This window comes from Micropterus dolomieu, linkage group LG08 (genome assembly GCF_021292245.1).
Source record: "Micropterus dolomieu isolate WLL.071019.BEF.003 ecotype Adirondacks linkage group LG08, ASM2129224v1, whole genome shotgun sequence".
NCBI classification, from domain to species: Eukaryota; Metazoa; Chordata; class Actinopteri; order Centrarchiformes; family Centrarchidae; genus Micropterus; species Micropterus dolomieu.
Genome location: NC_060157.1, coordinates 9,990,296 through 10,016,287, shown reverse-complemented (window position 1 = coordinate 10,016,287; position 25,992 = coordinate 9,990,296). Strand labels below are relative to the sequence as shown.

The following is a 25,992-nucleotide window of genomic DNA, read 5'->3' as shown; positions in this document are numbered from 1 at the left end:
CTTTCCCCCCCCCCCCCCCCCCCCCCCCCCCATCCCACCCTCCCCCACCTGTCTGCTCAGAGGGCCACTAACTGAAACCTGAAACATGCCTGAGTAATGGACTAGAGAGAGAAATGTACCTGCAATCTTTACAAGCGTGCCGTTTTAAAAGAAGCTAAATAAATATAAATGGCATTCAAATGATCTTTTTTTTGTTTGTTTGTTTTTTGTCAGATCTCTACCAGGAACAACAGCAGCTGAATGTGAGTCAAACCTGAAGAAAATCTACACCGTGGAGACCGTCCAGGTAAGATGCTTTACGGTCTTGATGCAAGAGCACTTCACTGATGTCTTTGTGCCTTGAAAGTAAACAGTATGCAGGATTTACTAGTAGCACTAATGCTAGTAGCATCCCTGTGTGCTGTCATACAGGTCAAACCACAACATCAGCCTGTGGTTCAAAGCATCATTATGTTATTACGTGCTATAAAGTACTAATAAAGAGTTTATAGAGCTATTGACCATTTGTTACTGACAACCTAATTAGCATGCTATTTTTCATATACCATAGTGATTATGGTAGGATGTTACAGAGTTCCCCTTTATGAATCTCTGAACACAATTGTGTTGGTTGAGAGCAATGAGGAAAAGACAGTGATTATGTAGATGTGAAATATGAACAAGGCCAACTGTGTGTACCCCCTGTGCCAGTTAATGGTTCAATAAAATAACCCGTTTCCTCTGTTCGCCTCGGCACTGGAGTAGAACTTTTGGAGAGTTTACAACAACATACCTGGCGTGTCCAGCTTGCCCCTGAGATGTAGCTATCATATGATGAGAGGAGAAAGAAAACCACTCTGGTAGGTTTAAATTTAAGTTAAATGCATGTGTGTGTTATTCATAATGTTTGTTATTATTTCAGCTTGGTTTGTGTAATGTTGCCTGCTGTTTTGCGTACAGGGAAGAAGAAAGCAATGCCAAAGGGGGTGTTTGGAAAATGAAAGTACCAAAAGAATGCACTGTAAGTGACATAAACAATATACATATTTATTATGTACTATTTGCTTATCAATTATTTACTATTGATCAGATTTGTCTCCATATTGACAGTCTGTTGTGTGGAAGGAGCTGCTATTGGCTACTATTGGAGAACAGTTCAGTGATTATTGTGCCTCAGGTAAGTTTTTTTTGATTGAGTTATGTGACAATGCAGTTACTTTAGGAAATGAAAACATGAAAAATGTAATATGTACACAATATTGTAAGTCAGAAACCTCATTTCCTGTTGCTGTTCTTGCAGATGATGAAGTAGTTGGGGTCAGTGTCAGTGTAAGGGACAGAGAAGACGTCTTTCAGGTCTGGAACGGAAATGCTTCTTGTGCTAACGAGTCCAACATCTTGGGGAGGATCTACGAGCTCCTTCCAGAAATACCTTTTAAAGCGGTGTTTTATAAGCGTGAGTATTTTCTTGGAATATTAACAATAACAAATCATGGTTTTAAAAATGGATTGACAATAAAACTATAAACCCTACACTGTTTAATAATGTTACTGTACATACAACCAACTGTATACATAACCAACTGTGTATACGTTGTTATACTCTGCATACTTACCAGATGCAAAGATGTTGTTCATACTGTGCATACAACCTTACATTTGCACTCTTCATTCTCTTAACACTGTCCACCTCTACTCTACATACTTTTAATATATTCACATATACTATATAATATCTTTATATTGTAACTTCACTGTACATATCGTAAGATATAGCTTAACTGCACCTAGGTTAGGTTCAAGTTAGATGTTAACTTCATTTCATTAGCTCCGTACCCGCACTCTGCATAATGACAATAAAGTTAAATCTAATCTAATCTAATAAAATGTGAATAATTGTTCCTTTTGCTTATATTTCAGCACACGAGGAGCACCATGCTTTTGAAGGAGGTCGGTCAAGACCATAGTACATTGTTAACATCAGAACCCTTGAACTATACATGTTTCTTTGCTTATGAACATGTTTTGAAGATATTTCGGTACATTTTGAAGCAGTTGAGTTCATAGTTGCTTAATGTGTCATGTTAATTACCTCATAATGTAGCCCATGTTTTATTACTCTCAATCGATGGCATTCCCCATCTTCTGAGCACTACTGTCATTTATAACAACATCCAAAATACTTTTTAATTTAGTGGAAGGCAAACATCGTTTTAGTTTAATTTTATCTATTGCAGTGTTTGTATGTTTTTATACTGCAAAGTTTTGCGAAGACAAAAACGGCAGATCATGTCAGATTTTTTAAATGTATTATGGCACATTTTGTGCAGTTTCCTGAGCACAGACAAGGCTAGGTCTTTGAATTAAATCTCATTTTTGAAATCTAAGATGAGGCCTAGTTCCACAAAGCAAACCTTTATCTTAACAACACATTACAAGGCTTTTCTAGTCCGCTCTTTTCACTGTTTTGTATGTTACAGCCAAAATACTGTTGCCTATACCAGAGAACATAGATGTTTAGTATGCTGTAATGCTGATATATGAGCTGAAAATTGCACATTCTTTTTTTATTTTCTTCTTTAGGATAGGAGTGGATTGTGAAAGGAATATGTTTTTGTTACAATAAAATGACCTCGGTACAGAAAACATCATGACACTGAGACATAATATGCAATATTTTTTATTCTGTAGAATTTGCAGTGTTGTGATTGTCATATTGTTTAAGAATCTGTCACGCATCAAGCACTTTGTTTCTCACTGTGTGTGTGTAAGTCCCTTCAGGCCATATGGAGTTGTGTCCACTTTGGTTTTGTTTCACGTTTTCTCATGAAGTGTAAAACTATTTTTGTTCAATTTGCTATGGATTTCTTGTAGTTCTTCCTTCTTTTAGTAGTAAGTGTTGAAATTATATGTTTTTTATTCACCTGTGTTAAAACTACATTTGTGAAACCTATCCTTTATAGATAATATTGGCCCCAGTGTTTATAGAGAATAAACAAATAATGGAGCGAAATACACAAAAAAGAAAATATAACTTTGGTGACTGATTTGGGCCTATTTTAGCGTTATTTGTACAAATCACGGGTGTTTGAAGTGATGCAACCACGGCTGCAGGGTCAAATCTGTTTGTTTACAACTGCTGCACCCAAACGATTTCAGTGTTTCTCAGATCTCTAGGTTTAAAGTTTTTTATTCTTTTTTCTGTATTATCTGATGTAAAATGCTGTATTTGTATAATTGAAAATCCTAATCATGTTAGGGAAATGTGACAGTTTAGGAAGCTGCACCATTATACATCTCACCAAAGGCACCTTTCCCGCGTGTTTGTGTGTGACAGAGCGTATGAGTGAGGGCATGAGATTTACTATTCGAAACTGCATAGAGGAGGACAGATTTTTTTCAGTACTAGTACTATTTTGAGGTAATTTCTACGTAGCTATGGAGTATGCATGGACACCCATTGAAAGACTGCTGCTATGATTTCTCAATCAAGTCAAATGTTTTCGACAAAGTGTTTTTGACAAAGTGTTTATGACGCTAGTGTCTTGGCTTGGATTCTCTGCTAAAGAATATTCACAGGAGGACATAGTTTTCAGTCCACCGACTTTGCCAAACTTTATTTTCTCTCTATTCATCTTCATGTAATAATGTTATAAACACATGCTGTACTGTAGGATAAGCAAATAACAATAGCCTTGCACATATACAGTTGACAACTCACTTCAGATCTCCGACCTTGTAAGTGATTGTTGATCTTGGATGGTGCCTTGTGTTTACCAGCAGTTTAGAATGTCATCTGTGTCCAGCATGTTAGAATTGTACAAAGTCGTGTTTCTTTATTAGTTTTACACGTGTTTGAGAAATAAAGATACCTAAACTTTCACCTTTTGATGTTTGGAAAACTTACTGTATGTAATAAATTTAAAAAAAGCAGCATATTACACAATTTGTCTACAAGTGGTAAAAAAAAAAAAAAAAAAGGTCTGATTTTAGATTCAAAGATGAGGGCATGAATTTAATCATTAGATTTTTGCAATGAATCAATTATTAGACTTTATAATATTGTAAAGTAAATATTGTTTCTAAATCTAAATTAAGAATCCAACATATACAGTATATGTGTGTGTCATATATGTATATGTTTTATGTTAAATTATGTAGATATATATGTACATATATTTTTATATATGTATACATGGTAGTATATGTGTGTGTGTATACATATATATATATAGGCACTTAATGGGGACAACATTGACTGTGGATTTTTTTATGCAGTCTCTGATTTTAAACCAAGGAAATGAAAGGCCTTAATTTCATGTAGGCTCTTGTACTCAGCTTTCTTCAGGAGTAGGAAGCGACCATTTCATGACAGACAGAAGGACAATGTCTCCCTCTTGTGGTTGCATCAAATTATGGCCATAAAAAATCCACATTACTGAGCAGGGCGCTTGTACTGATTTTTTTTTAGTGTATGGTATTGGTCTACATTCGGACTGTACAAACTATGGATGAAATGCTCGAGATTGTGTATGGAGAGTGATGCAAGGAGACATTGTTTTGCATATCATATATATCATATATGCACAAGACTGAGAAGCGTCCCTGCGAGCATCCGATTATTGTAAGGTTTAGTTTTACTGGGAATGTCAGAATAATATTCAACTGACGCATACTCTCACATCTTCGAGAGGGATAATGTTATTTGTTACCCTTCACCAAGAACTTTACCGATAAAAAGGTTTTCTGTTTTATCAGAACAGAAGTAATGAGCAATCCTTTCCAGAGGATTTGCCTTTTCCTAGGCCGAGGTTATTTCTGTTACAAAAATGTTTCACATAATATTTTAAGATAAACATGGATATGAGGAGTAAAAGATTTAAAGTTTTCCAGGATCGACTGAGCTAAAACCTCATTTATTAGTATTAGTATCAATTTAGTATTAGTATTTCTTTCTCCATTTTCTATAGCAATTTGCCCTTGATCAAATACAGATCCTGGTCTGTATAGAAATTATGAATTTCATATTGGAGATCATTCAATTTGATCTGCTCTTCTGTGGATAATGTTGCTTTACCTAATAGATGGTTAATTTCAAATATAGATTTTTAGATTTCCCTTCTTCTTAAAATTGCCATTTTCCTTATTTTGAAAATGGAAGCAATTCCATGGTTGCATAAAACTCATAGAGGTGCCCTTTAGAGCCGTCAATTTTGACCTTCTCTACAACAAAAAAATGATAACGTTATCCTACTTTTTGGGGAGCTTTTCCTTAACCTTGCGTCATGATTCAAGATGGTCTGAAACGGTCTCGCGTGTGACCATGACGTCACCATTGTTTACTTTTACCTAAGCCACGCCCTCTGTTAGCAACTTGTGGCTAGCTCGCTTCCAAGGAAGGCACTGCTCCGAGGTTTGCTCTTCAGACACCACCCCGAGTCAAAAGACTGTCCGCCCGCACATAATTCGGTGAGTAAACATCAATTCAACAGCGCGCTGGCGCTCATTGAATGAATATTGAATGTAACGTTTGATTCATTGTGATATTTTTTGGGTGGCATAAACATAGAAGAGAGAGAAACGTTTCTTACAAGCTAGCGTTGGGGCAGGCTGCTAGCTTTTGTTGTACTGTCACCGTAAACGCCACCCGCAAGGTTGGTCGAAAATTGTTTTCCAGTCAAGCTAACATAGGTTATCAAAGACAGCGGGTATACAACACTAGGTTAGCTTCACAGTTAACATAATAACTTTAAACCTCCTGTTTTCTCCGTAAGTTATAGATGCATAATAAACGGCTCAAGTCCTCAACGCGAACCTCAGACTGCAACGGTTGGTGTTAACGGATATTCACTCGTATTGCGTTTAGCTAACTTAATGATAAATAGTATTGCCGTAATCAACAAAACTAACGTTACACCAAACAACGTTCATTCAGAGTTTTAAGTATAACGAATTGGGGGTGAATTGTCGGGTGTAATCTCGGCTGTGTTCTGGAGGTAGGTGTAACGTTAGTTAGCTAAGTTAACTTAGGACTCTATGAAGCCAGCTTCCTATGTGCCCCGAGTTTATAATGCTGCAACGGGATTTAATAAACATAACTGTCTACTTTATTCAATCTTACTTACACAGATTTTGAATGATCCCATTGAAAATGATTAATCGGGCACCGAAGACAAAAGATGTGCTGAAACCTACCAAATAACTCACCACATGAATGAACCACAAACTAAAATATCGATTAACTATGAAAAACAGGCTTTGATCCAGACAAGTTGTAGGTTATAAACATTAAGTTTATTCTGATAAACTGTGAATGATGACAATGTTCTCGATTTGTCGGTTGCATTCCCATCCCCTTGTTATACACTGATTTGAGCACTGGTTTAAATGTAGGTAATGTTATATTGATTTTTTCAAGGGGATTTTAAAATTTAAGCTTCCATCTCCATTTGATTATACCTAATAATACCTCAGTGTCAATCCAGTTATCATAAAATTAATTATTACGGGAGAGGGTGTAGATTGTTTACTCTTTCTAAAGGAAAGGCCTCTTTGCAGTGTTTCCTTTACATTCTTTGAGGAGTGCTGGCCCCCACTGCTGTGTGTGAATACTTTAAAATACAATATAAATCAATCATGGACTTATTATAAAACACACTGTGCACTGCAGCACAACTATTCAGTTGTCATAATCCTACCAGATAATATCTGTTTTTAAAATAATGCATAGTAGAGCTGGTGTGGAATGGCCCCACTAGTCAAAATCACCCCTGACATCTTCAGAAATGTGTACAGGAAACACTGTCCTTTGTCTTCATATATTCCTGATCCTGAAAGCAAAAGTAAACAGAGTGGAATCCTCACTAACAGCTACTTGTTTCGATTAGATAGTTTTCAGTTTTAGATTACAGAAATTACCTCACTTTTAATGATTTCTCTATGAATAACGCATTGCTGCAGCTAGACATAACTTACCATTCAGTAGTCACCTATTAGTCATTTTCAAATGCGGGAAATGCTGTGTGCGTGCTTATTTCTTCTTGAATTTTTCTGTAGCTAACTGTTGATACGGCATATGTCATGAGTTTATCTGAGTATAAGTCTTATCGGATAATCTGTCAGATGTTGCCTAAATGTTGATGTTGGCTCTCAGTGGTGCCTAACTGATTGATTGATTAACTTTTGATTGAATTTGATAGTTGGCTAACTCTGAAAAAGTGGCATTATCCTTGAGGCTATGTGGACTTCATTTGAGGCTTTCTGTGCAGGTTTTCCATCTGCTCACATTATTTGTTTGCCTGCTTTATTGACCTTTGTTTATGCCGCTTAGCTTTTGACTCAAACACACCCAAGCTGTATACATAAAAGCTTACTTGTGCATTGTACTACCTGTCACAGCCGTTTATCGCACCACCTGGTTAATGGTAAATTGTTCCAGAAGGAAGATATGTTTGCACATAAACATGGACCCAGGGCCCCTGTGTTTACAGTAGTCATGGCAGCACTCAGTTATTCAACAAATAGACCTAACATGTTCCTCTCTCACTTGTAGAAGAGAATGTTTGTCTTGGTGGGGAGAGCTATAACAGTGTAGTTCTTAACTGGTAGTCTTTTAGTGCTGTCGCTTTCTACATTCAACACAAGTTAAGTGTCTTGGTTTCCTGGTGACTACATAATGGGACCATTTCAGACACTCGTGTGTTATTGTTATTTTTTGGGGGAGAATGGGCCTCTTATCACCTTATGTTATAATAGGCTTGTCAAATGCATCCAGAACGTGGCATTCTGTTTGTCTGCTCCCGGTATTTCATTACATTGTGCTGCCTTATCCAGTTGTTTTCATTGATACATATTTTCTTTCTCAGGTCAGTGAAGTCCAGATGCATGAGTCTGGGTCAGAACCAACACGCCACACCACTCCAGGAAGTCAGAGAGAGAACGGGAATAATACCGAGAATGAGAGTCGACTGAAGAGCAGCCAGACTCCTCCTCCAGAGGCACCCAGGGTCAGTCATTTCCAGCTGCGTCCGCTGAACACATCAGCATTAGTCTTTAAAGGCATATTGTTTTTTTATAAAAGTTGCAGAACATATAGTATTTGATCTGAGCATATTTCACAAAAATATGACATTGTGATGATGCCGTACATATGTAGAGCTGAAAGCGTTAGTTGCTTAATTGATAAGAAGTTTACCAGAAAGTTAAGCCGAAGCTCTTTTGATGGATGATCAGTCTTCTTTTCTTGGTTTTTCGCTCCGGCCTTCCAAATGTAAACAGTTGCTGCTTTTATATGTTTCACATGATAGTAAATGGAATATCTCTGCACTTTGGACAGTTGGTTGGACAAAGCAAGTAATTTGGAAATGGCACCCAGGACTCTGGGAAGTTCTGATGGGTTCAAGGGAGTTTTTCTGCTCTCAGTGTAGTAGGATCTGTTATTATTATAGCATATTGCTGATGTTGTCATTAGAAACATTCGCTCAAAGCAGGTAAGATTATAACAAATGTGTGGTGTAATTCAAAACAAAGAACACACAGGCTTGCTGCTTTTTAAAACAATTTTACAACTTTATTACTACTTCTTTTTTTTAAATATAATTGTGATGGACATTTTATAGATCAAACAATTAATCAAAAAAATGCATTGGCTGATTCAAAGGCAAATTAATCGTTTTGTTGCAGCCCTGAAGCAAATGACGGGTTCAGAAAAACTTTGTTTTTTGCTGTTGAGCACTTCTGTTATTTTGTTACAATGCCATACAGCTGCTTAGCGCCATGCGTAAATGTTTGTGCCACAAATATGTGTTGCAACTGATGCAGCTGCTTTTACCTCACTAAAGTGTGAATCACAATTAGTTATGCTGCATTTGAATTTATGTACAGCTGGCCTCGTATCCAAACATCCAAATATCTTTTATTGTCAGTATTCGTTCACATACAAGGTAGATGATGATGATAGAGGACACATGGCAGACAGAGTATTGCTATTTGAGAATATGGGGTACTTGTTTTATTTTTTTTAAACATGTAACGATATCCTTGAACCTCTCACTTTGACTGTCTCCAAACTGCAGTGTTTTATATTTATGCTGAGGGGGAGCGCGGGGATGGGGGGAGGGTGTACTGAGGTTTAGAAGGGGAGGGCGAGCATAACCCCTACTGGGCAGTGGGATCAGTGTTATATTGTTAGTTTTGTTTATGCTCACATCATGTTGGGTTAGCGAGGCTCTGTTAGATTGTCAGGCAGAACATAATGCTGAGCAGCGTTTTTTTTTTTTCAGTGCCCAGAAAACCTTTTCAATGGAAACCATCAGGTTTGTCCAACGCTTTCTGTATTTGTTTTTTGAGATAATAATAATAGAAGCCTATTCAGGTTTCAGTATTTTTAGTTAAAATGTGTCTGTCAAAGAAAGTGCAATTTTATATTGTTAGATCTCATCTTGTTAAATCTTCAGTTGAGTTCTTTACCAAATATGTGTGTTTTTTTGCAAAAGTCAGTCTTCCTCAGGCCACACCCGTTAGCGCATTTTAGCAAGTATTAACTTTCATCAGGGAGGGCATATTGTGTTTGTTTTTCGGCAAGTTTTCAGCGCTCCTACTTGCTGTCAGTCATCTCTCCGAGTTCACAAGACCAGTCTTGCGGGAACAGATCTGTGTTTACACTCAGTTGCTCACTGGTATGACTTTCAACAATAACAACAACAGTAGATGTTTGGACTTGCTGGCTGCCATGGCAACAGGGATTAGGCAAAGGCTGTTGTTGTGTTGATGGTGTCCACAGAAAAACAGGGGGGGGGCAACTGGCTCTGTTTGTGGGATAGACCTGTTTTCATTGCTTTGGTGGCCACCTCTGCAGCATTGAATTTCATAAGAAAGGACAAACTAGGAGGCAGTCGTCTGTTATTGTTAGCCCAAAGCCTGTGTGAAATTCACTGTCAGTTTGTTTACCCGATTCAAAACAGACTCTGCCTTGGAGAGAAGTGTTTGTTTGTGGTTCAGACCTTAATTAAAATACGAATCTCAAGTTCTGTTTTCATAAACAGGCTCTGTATGCTTTTTTATTCATTATTTATATTTCTGTGCAATTTTGATTGCTCTGTTTATGTTTACTGTAAACAGCCCTTGAGCTGTGAGGCTTGACAGTGAGGGGGGTTGGTGTTGTAATTGCTGCATGCCGATCAGAGGATGTTGTTGTTGTTGTTGTTTTTGTGGTACTGGTTGTTGTTGTTTTGATGGAGTTTTAATTCCCCTAAGGCTTTCAGTGTTGTTGTTGTTGTTTGGTTCATTTTTAGCTGGAATGGCAGTTGAGCCAAGTTCAGCTTGCAAGAGATTGAGTGAACTGAGAATAATATATAAGCAGCACCATAAATACATTTTTTTTAATGAGAAAGAGGCATAGGAGGAGAGTTCATTTTCATAGTCAAATAAATGTTTATTTCATTTTTAACATTGTCAGACATTTGCTGGTTCCAGCTTCTCAACTGTGAGCTTTCTTGTATCATACATGATAGTAAACTGAATGTCTTTGGGTTTTGTATATATGCTCAAACAAAACAGACATCTGAAGATGTCACCTTTTTGGTCTGTGGGCAGTTATAACCATTTTTGTCACTATCTTTGACATTGCATTAACAAAATGAATAATTGATAGATTGAGAAAACAATCGTCAGATTAATTGATATTGAAAATAACCATTAGTTGCAGCCCTACATAGGGGTAGGTTTAACATTTGACATTACATGTGTGTAAATTGGGGTCCATAACAAGTCACCCACTATGTACTGAAGTCTTTTACATGAACGCCATTAAAGGGGAAAATAACAACAAATGCATGGCTGCACTTGTTGTATTACCATTTTTATATATATTTCAATTGCCATTGTCATTATTTTCTGTTTGTAAAGTCTTTGAGGCAAAGCAATTTAAGTAAACTACCTTCTTTCTCTACCTACTACCATATCAACTAAGGTTGGCATAATTCCTGAAGAATTATTTAACATCAGGGCGTAACTGTGCAGTTGTGTGAGAGAACTCTGTAGTTAGAGAGTGCATGATTTTTTTTTCTCTGTGTGTGCTGTCACAAATAACCTACTGTTCAGCTATAGAGCTCTTAATTTCGCTTTTAGTTGATCTTTATTTAATTAGTTTGGATTTAAGGAGGCGCCACCACAAGTAATGTTGGTTCTTTTTATCTTCCCACTGTCACAGTAAAACTTTTCCATTCTGAAGTCTTTGTCTTGTGCACATGTACTCTTGTTAAAATCCCTTTTAGGAACTCTGTTAAACGTATATCTTTTATCACCAGGAAATCAGGTTACTCCTGCAGAAATGTAGCTGTGTCTGGTAAGCCTTTACCCTGATTAAAGAGATACAGTTTCTCTTGTAAACTGATCTGTCTGCACGTCTTCCAAATAGACTGAATGAAAGCAGCACACACCCAGAACAGCCTACTTATGTTTTATTTGTCACTAGGGTGTGTGTGTCTATTAAATTTCCCTTCTAACGTGTTCTGTCACAGACTTGGCTTTCACTGGGTGTTTTCTTTTCTTGTGTGTTTTCTACTGTTTATTCCTCTTTTTTTGTGGTATGGATTTTAACTTAACACCCTGTTATGGTGTCTTTTTTTTGACAATGCAGGTTCCAGTATCCTTGTCCATGATGACCCCACCAGCAGAGGCCCCACAGCAGCTGCAGCAGACATCACAGCAGCAGATCCTCAGTCCTCAGCAGCTCCAAGCCCTGCTCCAGCAGCAGAAAGCACTCATGTTACACCAGGTACTGCATCTTTTAAAAGTTATGTGTTAGTCAAAGTCCAGATTGAACACAATTATTTCCCTTAGCTCATATTTCATCATCATTTCCGCAGCAACAAATTCAAGAGGTCTTCAAGAATCAGCAAGAGCAGCTAAATATGCAGCTGCTGCAACAGAAGAATGCTGGGATTGTTAGTCAAGAGGTAACTTGTATTCATTATTCTTTTATTTTCATCAGTGTATGGATATTTGATCATTATAGCAATATTTATTATGCAACAAGGATAATCAATTGCTGAGTTAGGGACTGTTATTACAACCAGTTGCTTAGCCATGGAACACCACTTTCAAAACATCTGATTTTCTGACAACAAATAGTTCCAGGCTCTACATAGTGTGCGAGTAATTAAAAAAATAGCACTTAAGGTTGAAGCTGTAACAGTAACAGGATTACATAGGAGGTGTTCTTATGGAAGGCGCTTATTTGTGATGATTTCCAGTTAGTTTAAAGGCAGTTGAGTGCATATTTTCCACTTTAAGTTCCTTGAGTTTATCCATTTAAGGTACATCACGTTCAGAAACTACATGTTGCTCTGTCCCAGTGCCCACACTTGGGGTCGCTTGAAGTCGGCGTTGAAGGTGTGTGTTATTAGATTAGCAGAAATTGTCCAGTTTGATGAAAACAAAAGGCATTTTTTAGGTTGGTTGGACACAACCAAAATGCAGGAGAAATTGGTAGTTCTTGTTTCTGCTCACAATGTTTGACCAACAGAATATTCTGGAAAAAAAAGCAGCATCAGCCTTGATCACTGCTCAGATAGAACAACATTAGCTGACTTCATTAAGCTAAGTGATTGACAGAACCTCATTTTATGGTTGCCCAGTGAGGCAGAACTTTTTTGTGTGTCACACTTTCAGGCCCACAAAATATGTCCAATGTGATGTCTAGTGTTCCTTCGCTCTCTATCATATACAAGGTATATGGTAGTTTATTTATCATCATACAACACAATTCTGCACACACAGAAAATTAAATTTATATTAAAATATGGTAATTTATTAAATTAATAAAATAAAACAACATATAGGGGTTTTTTTACCCCAAACATTCTGCAGTGCATTTTTTGAATATGCGTTTGGGAGAATGTAAACAGCAGCAACAGGGTGATAAAATGGTTTCATATTCATGTAAAAAAAAGTCCCAGTGGCCCTTTACTGCATGTTGCCCTCCTTCCCTCTTCCCTCTTGCTATCCTCGGTCCTATCAAATAAAAGCAACAAAAAAAGCCCCCATAAATATCAAAAAAATAAATAAAAAGTCCGCTGCTCTTTAATCCAAAACCCTGTCTTCCTTTTCCCATGACTCTATTTCTGTCATAGGTAAAACTTGCAATATATACTAATGAAGCCGGGCAAAAACTGATGGAAAAACAAAAAGTGTAGCGATGTTTGAAGGAGCTACTGGCTGCTGCATCTACATGCGTTGCCTGTTATCGTCATAGAATGAATCTTAGTTAAGATTTCTTTCCTGAAGTAAACTGTTGACAAAAACCCAGAGAAAGATGTGTTCGGTATGAGGAATAGGGAAGTAATATACTGACACATGTTGTGTCACCTTTCTTGTTGTGTCACAGCTGACAGCCCAGCAGATTGCCATCCAGCAGCAGCTCCTTCAGGTGCAGCAGCAACATCTCCTCAACCTGCAGAGACAAGGACTGCTGTCTGTCCTTCCCTCCAGCCCCATCGCAGCCCCAGGTATGCTGTATTTCACTGATTTTGATCTGACGATTTTAAGCTAATTTGGTTTGATTCATTTAAAGTGTATGTATGCAGTTTCAGGCTGTGAGAATGGTATCATCCTGTCTGCTGGTGGAGACACCAGAGAGTCTTCCAGTCAACAATCTACCACCAACGGTCATCACACTCTTTTGAAGAGAAAAGAAAGGTGCTTTAGCAATTTATACCGTCCTGTCAAAACTTTAGTTTCTGTGTAGCTGTGTAGTTTTTCTTGTGCTTGAGCAGTACCAACATGTTGACTCTGAGATGTTTCTTTAATAGTTGACTTTTGTACTTGTTGCAGCGGGTCATTGGATGAAAACACACAGAACAGTCATCCTCTGTATGGAAATGGAATGTGTAAATGGCCGGGCTGTGAGACTGTCTTTGGAGACTTTCAGGCATTTCTCAAGTGAGTGGTGAAACTCTGCATACCTCTAAAGCAGGCATAAAGTCCGCTCACATCTATCATGATGTGCAGTGGCACAGATATAGTAAATATATGGGAAATCAATGTATGTATGTTCCATATTTTATATATATACACAGGAGCTGTAAATGTCACATTTTTAGTGACAGGTTGCCGTCATCAATTATGTATTAACTGTTTTTGTGGTGTGTTGAAGACAAAAAGAGTATTAAAATGATATTTTTCAAGTAAAGTTGAAATTATTCTTGTGGTCTAATTATTCAGCATGTTTTGCTTTCTGCAACACATGGTTTCCCTAAAGCAGGTCATGATTTTGAGTTTGTTTCTTGGCAGACATTTGAACAGTGAACATACACTGGATGACAAAAGTACAGCACAGTGTCGCGTGCAGATGCAAGTGGTTCAGCAGCTGGAACTGCAGGTATGCATTTGATGTATTTCATATTTTCTTTAAAACAAACAACAAAAGGGACTACCAGGGTACCCGCGGGGTCTTAAAAATAAGGCCTTAGTATTAAAAGTATTAAATTTCGTTTACCAATGTCTTAAATTTGTTCTTGTCCTTTCGTAGGATTTAATAAATCCCGTAACGTCATAAATAAACACTTTTTATGTGTGTGACTTTGTAATTTACTCCATATGGTGTGACACTAATGTTATACGGCAGTACAGGTAACGTTACTGTTTACGTCAGTGTTGACTTTACGCTCTGGACTGTGGAGTGTACGCGGTGCACGAGCTCTGGCATCTAGTCTCTGGTGCGAATCAGTCAGTTGTGAGGAAAGAAAACAAAACGTCTCTGACATGCTACTAACACGCTAACGCTAGCTCGTCGCCGGAGATTGCGAAAGTGTCTGAAATTCAGAAAGCCAGACACGGACAAGTGGCGGTTGAGGCCGAGGACAGTGGCGCTCACACTATGGCGAGTGCTAATGTAACAGCGCATCTGGAAGACCCGCCTGCAGGTTCCTGGTCAGTGGACGTTACAACAGCAAACCGAGAGACAGTTGTGTATGAGGACCGTGTCTGTGTATCGGCGTTGCGCCGCTGTTGTAGTGTAACGTTATGTGAATGGAAACATCCGACATGCTAACGCACATTAAACTTACATCACCCAGATGCGCTGATCACCGGGAGGAGGAAAAAACAAACAGGAGCCCAACTCCTTATCCATGCTGCTTTCAAGCCAATACTATATTTCAAACAGCCTTAAGATGCAAAAACCGAACAGGATGGATAATCACTGAAGCAATTGGCATATTAAATTACATTACCTTTTCTAGCCAAGGTGTAACTAATTGTAACAACTCATACTGCACAATTTGTTAGTATTTTTGATTTCAACCCTGAAGAGTTCTTAGTGCCCACATATTGGATTCATTTCATAGGTGTAATTTACGCTGGGGATACTGGGGACATGTCTCCATCACTTTTTTTGAATCATTTGTTAAATATGTTCTGAGAAATGTTAAAAAAAACAAATGGAAATACTTGCGAAAGGTTTATTTGCACAATAAGAAAACATGCAATGCCATTTAAATATAGAAGAAACAAATGTGCATTGTCCAGAAAAAGGTTCTTAAGCAAAAAAAAATTATTCTACCATAAATTGGTGCAGAAAATCTCGCCAGAATGCAGGAAATTAAGTGTTCAGTGCTCAGAATTTTCTACGGGACCCCCGGACATCCCATTTATATATTTCAGCATTGAATATTTCATCAAAATAGTGTTAAAATATCTTCTTGTCTTGTTCTCGTGAACCCAATATTCTAAATCGTGCATGTGAGCTAAGTGTATCATCACACCCCTAATTTGAACCCCTGTGTCCCCACCACTTTTCAACACAAAGTGACGTCCTTGATTCATATCAAAGTACAAACACACCCCAAAAAGCTATAATGTGTTAAATATTAATGTATTATAATTTTATTTTATTAAATTCATATAACTTTGTAAATAATTTTCTCGGGCTTAAAATTCATACAGATTTTTCACTATACGGCAGTAAAGTTGGTATTAAATTTCATCTTGGTAGGGCTGTGCAATTAATCAAATTTTTATCCTGATTTTGATTTTGAATTCCAACGATTATGAAAACAAGTTAATTGAAATCAAAAGGATTATTGTGCTGTATGCGGTTTTGCAATGACGCTTTTTTTGTGTTATAAATCCAGCGCACCCTTTGCTTTACAGCAGCACCCTCCACACCTCCCTAAAAGCCCAAACTGCCTCTCAGCCAGGCTGTAATGTTTACTTCAGCTAGAGATGAGATGATGGGGTTGTAACTGCTACAACTTGCTAGTCACCATTATTAGCTTAAGCATATGGCATTTTACACTGCATAAATTAGCCTAGCGGCCAGTGGACTTTTCCTCTACTCATAGCTTAACAATTTTCACATTCTTTATACTAAACCCAGTGTGTTAAGCCCTGCTTTACCTGGTCTGTGCTTGTAAAATATTCACTGTCCCTGCCATATTACTGAATTCATACTTTTCTATACGTTAGTTTTAGTAACTGAATCTTACAAAGCAGTCAACCTGGGGAAACACTGCTGCTGTCATACTCTTGCGCTCTAAGATGTAATAATATTCAATTACTTTTTATTAATTCATGGGCTTCATTTGGGATAATGCACCTTTATTTAAAGTAATAAAGCATTCAATTTTAAAAGTGAAATAAATGCATGATGTTTCTTAAGTCAATCAGTAACCTTGTTAATAATTGTGATGTCAATTAGGACCAAAATATACGTACGTGATTATGATTTTTGCCATAATCGAGTAGCCCTATTGCTTGGTAGAGTGGAGTTTCCAGTCCTTTATTTTTAACTATTGACAAAGAAAAGGAAGAGATTTCTAAAAACTGCATGTTAAATGTCAGCAGTGGTGGTGTGTTTTCGCACCAGGTCTGGCGACAGAAGTGATGTTTTTAGATGATTACACTTTTCAGGATGCCAGAAAAGAAATGGTGTCCACACCGAATGTCATTTAGTCATTTAACACAAGCCGAGAATTTGCCAACTCTCAACTTCTATTTTGGTCCTCTCATCTAACACAGCTGAAAAAGGACAAAGAACGACTGCAGGCTATGATGGCTCATCTCAAGTCCTCTGAACCCAAACCCGCAGTGCAGCCTGTAAGTACCTGCTATGACTGCTTCCTTCAATTAAAATAAATATTGTTTTGCTTGTAGTTACACTGATGTTTTCCTGACTTAACTGCTGTGTATTTGTTTTTTTCAGGTGAACTTGGTGTCTAATGTATCCTTCTCCCAGGCAACATTGCCCAAAGGCCCTCCTCCCATGAGCTTGTCTCAGAGTGCAACGACGCCATCCACACCCCTGACGCCGCTCTCTGAATCCCCTTCAGTCCTCACTCCCAATAGCATGTTCACTGGAACCCCTGTACGGAGGCGATGTAGCCGCTCTGTCAGCCAAGGTAACTGTGAGATCATGAAATTGAACTTAATTTATAGGTTTTGAGCTGAAACATTTTCCTGCTAAGATACCCATATACATAATGTCATGGGGGCACCAAGATAGGGTTTGTTTTCTCATTTATAATTATTTTTATTGACATTTGATGATTTATTGTGTACTAATTCTGTTTCCTTAATTGGAAATGTGTATTATTTTATTCATAATATAATATATGTATATATATGTATAAATATTGCCTGTTAATGTCTTTCCACAGATATAGTTGATAATAAGGAGTTCTACTTAGGCACAGAAGTTAGACCTCCATTTACGTATGCTTCTCTCATAAGACAGGTAACGTGTACTTCACTCATTACACATAGGATTTCACATTTTTGCATGACAATATCGACCGTCCAGTTTCTCTAACATGCTCTTGGTCTCTTTCAGGCAATATTTGAATCACCACGCAATCAGCTGACATTAAATGAAATCTACAACTGGTTCACAAGAAACTTTGCATATTTCAGGCGCAATGCAGCTACTTGGAAGGTATGAAATAAATAAATGTCTTTGAATATTAATTACTGAAACAGGAAAAGAAAAGAAATTTGGTTGCATTTACTTTTCGTTTTTATTTATCCAGATAAATGCAGATTAAGTACTTGAGGAGTGTGCAAGTCCCAATTTTATTCTTTTCTTTAATATTCCAGAATGCGGTCAGACATAATCTCAGCCTCCATAAATGCTTTGTACGTTTGGAAAATGTGAAGGGAGCCGTGTGGACAGTAGATGAGATTGAGTTCCACAGAAGAAGGCCCCAGAAGACTGCTGGCAATGGGTAGGTATAGTTTGGACGTGAGGCCACAACCCTGTGTGTTTTCAGATATAACTAGAAGTCCAAAGAAGCCTGACATTTTTGACCTTCTAGCTCCACCTTATCAGTACACCCAATATTTACTGTAAGCTGTTTTCTAAGGAGTTTCTAAGGCTAAGTGTGTTACAAGCAAAATCACAATTGGCATGTTCACACAATCAAATGCACACATTTGTGAACAAAATGATACTCTCATACGAACCTAGAAATTTCACAAGACCTTGATCCCTCTGAACTGAGTTGGATAGACTTTATTGTCATCCAACTGCACATTCACACTGTACATTTGAGCGAGATTATGTTGCAAGGCTCTGAATAAAAAACAGAAGATAAGTAAAAGAAAAATATAAATATATGCTATATAAAAGAAACAGAAAACATTAAAAAAAAGTGAGGGGATTATTGAGAGTTTAGCAGTCTTATGACGGGAGGGATGAAGCTGTTTTGGAATCTGGTTGTTCTGCTTTTGATGCTGCTGAACCTCTGCTGCCCTGCTGCCCTCTGGCAAGAGGTTCAGGACAAATAGTCCATGGTGGGGGTGGGAGGGATCTTTTGTGTTTGTCTGAGCCTTGGTCAGGCAGCATCTGCGAGCAGTGTCATGGATGAAAGGAATTGCTGTCCTCTCTCCGCTGTCCTCACCACTCTCTCTACACATTTCCAGTCTGACGCGTTGCAGGCCCCAAACCAGACAGAGATGCTGGTGGTCAGTATGCTCTCTATTGTCCCTCTGTAGAAAGTGGTGAGGATGGGAGGGGGGAGGTTTGCGTCCTCTCATCCGACGCAGAAACCTCTGACGCTGCTGTGCTCTCTTCACAAGAGCAGAGGTGTGCAGGGACCAGGTCAAAGTGTCTGTGATATGAAACATCACTGTCAGCAGGGGGTCAAAATGCCATGTGATTGTTTTATATCAGGTGTGTCACGATGACTCAAACTTTTACCGCGTGTGAAGAGTGTTGTCAGACTCTTATTTCACTCTAACATAACCCTGTTCGGCCGCTTGGCTTACCTGCTTGGACAAGCAAGACAGAAGTAAGATTTGTAATGCTTTGTATTTTTAGTTTGTTGAAGGATGTGATGTCTGAACGTTACAAGAGAAAAGGCTTTTGGGATGTATTTGGCAAATGTAGCGCTATCCCCGATAATAAGTTTGTCTGGGGTTGTTCCAGTGTTTCTGTTTTTGAAGAGGCTTTAACAAAGACACCACGCTCCAAACCTTTTACTATGGCTCTATACTGAATAGTTACAAGTGCCTGATGCACACCGCTTCAATGTGAAGAAATCCAAAGGTTGACAGGCCCACCGTGCCTAGTTATTGGTTGCTAAGTTATCACTGGACAATTGCTGTCCAGGGGAGGTGATTTGCAAGTGCACCAAATTATGTTCTTAGTATAATGCCATCCCTAAAGTTTGATGCTTATCTCAGGTCCTTAAGGTGTTGATGCCCTCATAAATATAACTTTGTGTTGCATCTCTGTATTAATAGATCTGTGCTGAAGAACTCACTGAACCGTCAGAGCTTGGCTGGATCTGCTCTTCAGGTAAGAATGAATCCGGTATTTCAAGCTCTATTGTTGAAAAGTGTATTATAAATGAAGATTGTGTATATAACATGAGGCTGTTGCTGTGTAGAAATCTGAAAGGTGACAAGGTGTCACGATTCATTATGCCCCTAAACTATATATTGCAGTAGTGGTGACTAGATCCCGACCAATATGGGATTTTTAAGACCACTACCGATTTTTTTCCCGATATATCGGCCGATATTCCTTATTTTCTTTTTCTTCTCATGAACAAAGATTATCCCTAACATTTGTTATGTGTAGTTATGAGACCTCACCAACATAACATGACATAACGCAGTTTAAAAATACTCTGGTAAAAGACAGTTGAGAGACAGGAAATGTGGGGGAGAGAGAGGGGCTGAGGCACAGGTCGAACTCTGACTCTAACCCTAACCCGGGCTTAAATCTAGTGGTGAGCTAACGACAGCCCCAAAGTAAACTTTATTTTGTTATAAATAGTACTTTGAACAAATGTACAGCTGTTTATGTCAGCTGATTGCTGTTTTGTAGTGAACGTTGTGTTGCCAAAAAAGGGAGTTGCAGAGTGCCCTCTGGTGGGCAAACTATGCAATGACAACACTCATAACATGATTGAAGGATCCGTCTTCCATCTCAGTTTCTTTTTGTAATTGTCATTCACGGCTGTTATAAACACAGCTATATCTGTTGTCTTAATGCAGCATTATAAATATAAAAGATGAAAATGTTTATTTTTCAGAGTGGTGGTCTAGACGGCAACAACTCTCTCTATAACCCAGCCTCTATGGGCAGCATCCCGTTGCACTCCCTGTCTCATGTTCTCCAAGAGCAGATGAACGGAGCCCTTGCCAATGGCTCTGGATACCAAAGTGACAGCAGTGCAACACAGTCCCCTCCACAAGCTTTGTAAGTGTCAGCTCCAGAGCTACGTTTCCTGACCTCTCTATTATATTTTACTCGACTGTGATTTAATGTAATAATGTAATCACAAGTCCTGAATCTCATATTTTTGTTCTGCATATTTATCAAAGCAGCATTAAAGAGGAGCAGGAGGATGAGGAGATATGTGAAAATTATCCCTATGAGTCTCCGGAGAGCACAGACGAGCACGGCCACAGTCCAGACATGAACCAAGAAGACGACAATGGCAGCCCAGGGAGGCCCAACCTTCCTTTCGATCGTGTGCCTTCTCTCTGACTATGAGGTCCGAGCTCTGCACTGCAAGGCCGCCTCACTCACCTGTGTGTGACTTTGTATTCCAAAAGTTTCCAAAAAACAACTGCTTCATCTACGTAACCAAACTCCCTCTTCTATGGGGAATTTTTTGTCTTCGTATCAGCATTTCTTATTTTTTGTTCTTAATCTAGTTCTCAGTTGTTTTTGTACAGTAGAGTGAGATCACAAAAAAAACATTTGTGAAATTGTCTGTTAATGATTTTTCTTATTTTGTATATCTGTACACAAAAGGACCATGGTAAGCATAAAAGCCAAAGGAAAGGGAATATGGATAGTTAGCACTTCACAATGAAAAACTCCCCCTCTGTATAGCTAATTTATGCTATAATGGGGACCACACTACCTGGTTTTATTTTATCAGTCCATAATATATAAAGGTTTGTAGAGGAAGTAAAAAAACAAGTTGCTGTAAAAAATGAAAATGTCCACTGCCAACATGATCTGGTATATTTGTATTTAAGGTGTAATCAGTTGATCAAAAGTAACTTCTTTATACTTGTTGGTCTTTTTCACCCCTTCCACCAACATTGCTGAATTTGCTCTGACTGAGCTTGTAAGAATAGATAATATAGATTTACCATCATTGTAAACCAACGCATCTCTATGAATAATAAATTCCTCATGATAAATGTGTATGCTGTATGTGTCTTTTGATTTAGTTTTATGATTGCTTTGGTGGTGTTTATTGGTTTACATGATGAAATTATGGCTGGAAGCAGTTTGGACATGATAGCCCCACTTCACTCTGTCTGTACTTCCTAATGGATGGTAATGGAAGATAGCAAATGATCTGGGTTACAAACATTCCACTGTGGTATTGTGGTATGTACATTTTTATAAATTTTATAAATTCATGTGTGTACTGTCAGCAGATGTGACGTTATAAGCACTGGTCGAGGGAAGATATCCAGGTGTTTGATAAGTGGCTTGGCTTGACTCCCTATGGATGTGATACCACAATTGAATGGATTTTCCATGCATTATGCCATCACAGATTTGCAGCTGGGCTTCCTGAGTGGCGAGTATTGATCGGTGTGGAGTGTGATTCACAGTGTGGGTGTGTGCATGATGATGGGAGGTGCTCGTGCCCAAGCTCAGAGGGGTTCGCTGTTGCAGATGCTACGGATTATACTGTTGGACATTTAACAAGCACACACAGGTAATCTTAAAAGTAAATTATCTGACATAATTCATTAAAATGGTATGTCCTTTGTTAATTTTTAGCCTCAGTTTACAGGCACTTTGGGGAAACAATTCTTGCATGTTTCTTTTAATTTATCATGAAAACAGGCTGTAATTATTTATTGTTCTCTGAGATAAGTTAGTCTTTAGTTAAATTAGGTTATTATAATACCATTATTCAATCAGTGCTTTACATGTGTGTCTCACTCTGTGTATTCTCTCCACCTTGCTCTGCATTAGATGACAACTCCTTTAAAGCTTCCTGTGAATGATCAGGATGGTGTTGAGCTTGAGAAAATAGGGGACCATGTGTCTGATGGTAGGTTGTTGTTGTTTACTCCACGTCTGATTAGGCTATATACCGCTTGGATGAAGTTATTGTTGGTCAGAACTACAATAGGAAGTCAAAATTGTAGAGTGAGTGATTGTTCTGGTGCACGCCAAATGTTAGTGGGACAGTATATTTTCACACCGTATTTATTTTCCTCTGGCCCTAATCAATCCAAGAAACTGGATCTAAATAAAAGCTTGCTAAATCAATAATCTTGCTGAAGTTTTATTGAGCAAGCCTCCTCCATTATTCACTTCAAGTCTCACCTCCCTGAAATACTGCATGTTAATGGTGCTCTGAATAATTAAAAGTGCCTCATAGAGGATCTGAATAACTATTCTTGAAGAGCTTGGACTGAGTGCTGATCCAGCACTGATTTTTTATGACATCAGTAATGTAATGCATCCAAAATCATCCCTTCATTCCCTGTATCCAGAGATGGACAGTCCATCCGGAAAGATGACAGGCAAGTTGGTCGGTGGGTTATGCAGGCTGAGCACCATCTCAGAGCAAGAGCCAGACAAGCTGGACACTGATTCCATTTCCTATTATCCCCTGGGTGGCGGTGAACTGGGTGGATCCAGCATCTCCATGTGTTCTGACAAGTTTAAGAACAGCAGCAGCCGTTTTTCCTCTGATGATTCATGCCAGCCTGGCACTGGAGGTACAGTTGATGTAATTAAATTGAATAGCCCTGAAACTGTAGTGTTAATCATAAACAAGATTATAAATTTCTGGTCAGAGGTACACTGGATGACACTTCATTAGTAATTTCTTTGTTGGATTAGCATTTTCATTACATTTTCCTCTTTTGATCTTTTCTTCTACCTTGTCACCACCACCAGACGACTGTGCATCACTTCTTCTCGCCTGTCTGCATTGTCATTACCATGAGTTAATGGTCCTGCTATCGGATATGTGTGAGAGGGCTGTGAACCACTGTTTTCCCTCGTTCAAATACATCAAGGCGTCCAGTGAGAGAGACCAGCAGGGGATGGACTGCTGCAATTACACGCTGGAACTGGACTGTGACTGCTGTGGCTCCTGTCAGGACACAGGAGAACTCATAGAGCTGGCCATGGAGATATCAGAGGTGTGCTATCGCTGAGAAATTTATTTGCGGCCTTTCACCTCTGACCTGCACACACACAAACACTGTAAATTGTAAAAACTTGAATGCTCAACAAACAGTTAGACTGTCTCATATTATTCCCATAGCCTATAGTATGTAATAAACTGCTTGCAGTACTAAGGGTTTTTTATATTGGCCTCTTGTGGAAATCCGCATAATCTGTAGCTTGTGTGCCTCAACATGAGCTTTGAAACAGTGTAGAGTTGGTTGTTATAATAAAAGAAGAAAACAGCTATCAGAGTATATATGCCAGCCTCCTCGATTAGTTTTATAAAACACACTCGTCCCACCAAGCAGAGTAATCAACGTCAACATGCTGTCCCATAAGGGTGGAAGAGGGGACAGAAGTCCTTTGCAATTCTGGTGTCACTCCATAAAGCATGCCAGAGTAGGCTGAAGACATTTTAGGTGACCGGGAATCCTGGAGCGTGTTTTCAAATAATTATCTATCAGAATTCATTGATAACAACTCGAGCCATTCACAATCTGGTCCAAGTGAAAGGAACATGAAACTGAGCAGTCCCAGTAAGAGAAAGTTATGAGATGCTAAAATGTAGGTTGAAAATAGATTGTTATCATGCATTGAATTAGGCTGTTACACAAATTAAATAACTTATATAGCAGCATAATGTCATGCCTCCTTAATTTTATCTATTTTTTAAAAAAATTTGTTTATCTATAATTTGTTCTTGTTCATTGGTGACATTGTATGTTTGCTATACACACTCCTTGGTTATTCATCCATTAGTATTCTCCACTGACTGGTGGATGTGAAATACCTTTCTATTTTGGGCTGCGGTCACTCACGTGTGAAACATGCACAGCAGGGGTGGAAGAACTCAGACTAGAATTATGTTACTGTATTGTAGATGGTATTTCCCCAAGTAGACAGACTTTTGTTAGTGAATTTTAGCTCAGACATCTGATAACTGACTGTTAAAAAGTCTAAGCTCTGTTATTGACAAGCAAAAACACAAACAATAAACAGAAATAAGAAGAGGTCTAAAGTGAATTTGGTCCTGTCTTCTATTGAATATTGATTAATTAGTATCTTGTGCACACGAGATAATGACTTGTGACAAGATAATAATGTGTACACAAGCTATTATACAAGTTCATACAAGTTTCAAGTCTCCTGAAGGTGCTTTTCATATTGTACTGAAATGACGTCAGTTCTTGGCAGCAAAGGCTAAATGCAGCTAAATGCATTAGCATATTTCTAAGAACTTATTTTCAATTTCAGCTTGTTTGTTCAATTACTATGTAAACTAGCACTGGCTTGTTGTTTAGTAGCAGTGAGCATCAGCATTTGCATGTTGTGACAAAAACACTTATTTGCTAAAGATCAATTGAGCTAGCTCTTCTCCAGCTACAACTTTTTAAAGATAGACCCGATGTCTCACAACGACCTAAATTTAGACTGCTACACGTTGAAGCATTATTCCTTCACAGCCACATCCTTTCAACCTGCATGCTGGCGCAAACCAGAGTTGAAACTCAGCTCCCCACAAAACCCCAAACCTTTTGTTGTTTTTTCTAGCCTCTGTCTATTTGTTCAGGTTGTTAAGGCATGTTATGGTAAAAAAAAATGAAAGTCTCTCAAGTCAAAAATGTGTTTTGCTTATTGTTACTACTCTTGGATGTTTGCCCTTTACTGTGCAGTATGACGTATGTGCAGAGTTTAACTCTGCTGAAGGGGAAGATATACATACATTACATGCATACATTTATCCAAAGCAACTTACAATTGCTATATATGTCAGAGGTCACATGCCTCTGGAGCAACTAGGGGTTAAGTGTCTTGCTCAGGGACACAATGGTGTCTCACAGTGGATTCGAACCTGGGTCTCTCACATCACCACCAAATCCAAAGTATCTCTGTGCTCACCATAAATCTGAGATTAAGAAGTGTTTGTACTAGCATGATCGTTTGACATCACAACTACTTTGCAAGCCAATTGTGGTTTAATATACAAATTACACAAATGAGATGTTGAAACTTGCAACTTCCATTGCACAATGACTGAGAATTTACTTTCAGTGAAGTCAGAGCCATCTTGTGTTTACAAATGATTTTTCAATGAGGGTGAAGGAGCAGAAGTAATTGTAAGAATTTTTAAGGTAATTGAACATTTTTGCCACAAAAAAGACACAAACTATTAATCAAGTCATTGTATTTTTTTTTTACATGTATTAAAACATGTCTGGAGGGGACCTTTAAAATTCTCTTTCTCACAATGCAGTACAAACTAACCACTGTAATTCTCCCAATATACCTTAGATGACCCTGATGAAGTGCTGTGGCCTTTTTGAGCTACTGGGGAAGGAATTTAA

General features: G+C 38.3%; 3 protein-coding genes across 8 annotated transcripts in view; all 3 read left to right on the top strand.

The window, feature by feature from the left end:
• LOC123975136 (eukaryotic translation initiation factor 4E type 3-like) overlaps positions 1-3,862 on the top strand; it is a 5,221-nt gene extending 1,359 nt beyond the window's left edge. The window contains exons 2-7 of one of the 2 annotated variants that reach the window (XM_046056329.1): positions 214-286; positions 745-839; positions 940-1,000; positions 1,090-1,156; positions 1,280-1,435; positions 1,900-3,862. In XM_046056329.1, coding sequence (XP_045912285.1) covers positions 214-286; positions 745-839; positions 940-1,000; positions 1,090-1,156; positions 1,280-1,435; positions 1,900-1,946 — 499 coding nt within the window. In that variant the 3' untranslated portion in view covers positions 1,947-3,862. Of the gene's footprint in view, positions 1-213; positions 287-741; positions 840-939; positions 1,001-1,089; positions 1,157-1,279; positions 1,436-1,899 lie in introns of both variants that reach the window. The other variant, XM_046056330.1, reaches the window with a different exon arrangement.
• A 1,460-nt stretch (positions 3,863-5,322) lies between these two features.
• On the top strand, positions 5,323-21,646 carry LOC123975617 (forkhead box protein P1-B-like). Of its 5 annotated transcripts, XM_046057244.1 has the most exons (17): positions 7,847-7,985; positions 9,261-9,293; positions 11,286-11,323; positions 11,618-11,755; positions 11,847-11,936; positions 13,367-13,487; positions 13,566-13,677; positions 13,813-13,920; positions 14,272-14,359; positions 16,999-17,076; positions 17,183-17,378; positions 17,637-17,713; positions 17,810-17,911; positions 18,073-18,200; positions 19,720-19,774; positions 20,517-20,683; positions 20,809-21,646. In XM_046057244.1, the coding sequence occupies exons 4-17, from the start codon at positions 11,636-11,638 to the stop codon at positions 20,972-20,974; spliced, it is 1,608 nt and encodes a 535-aa protein (XP_045913200.1). In that variant the 5' UTR covers positions 7,847-7,985; positions 9,261-9,293; positions 11,286-11,323; positions 11,618-11,635; the 3' UTR covers positions 20,975-21,646. The 5 variants fall into 5 exon arrangements, with proteins under 5 accessions (XP_045913198.1, XP_045913197.1, XP_045913196.1 ...); XM_046057242.1 differs by lacking the exons at positions 9,261-9,293; positions 11,286-11,323 and adding an exon at positions 5,323-5,448 and having other exon boundaries at positions 7,845-7,985; positions 13,572-13,677; positions 20,812-21,646; XM_046057241.1 differs by lacking the exons at positions 9,261-9,293; positions 11,286-11,323 and adding an exon at positions 5,323-5,448 and having other exon boundaries at positions 7,845-7,985; positions 13,572-13,677.
• Positions 21,647-21,798: 152 nt separating this feature from the next.
• Positions 21,799-24,208, top strand: LOC123975616 (myoD family inhibitor domain-containing protein 2-like). The gene is made up of 4 exons (XM_046057239.1): positions 21,799-22,172; positions 22,436-22,514; positions 22,963-23,190; positions 23,372-24,208. Exons 2-4 carry the CDS (start codon positions 22,436-22,438, stop codon positions 23,632-23,634), a joined length of 570 nt encoding a protein of 189 aa, XP_045913195.1. The 5' UTR covers positions 21,799-22,172; the 3' UTR covers positions 23,635-24,208.
• The last annotated feature ends 1,784 nt before the right edge of the window (positions 24,209-25,992 follow it).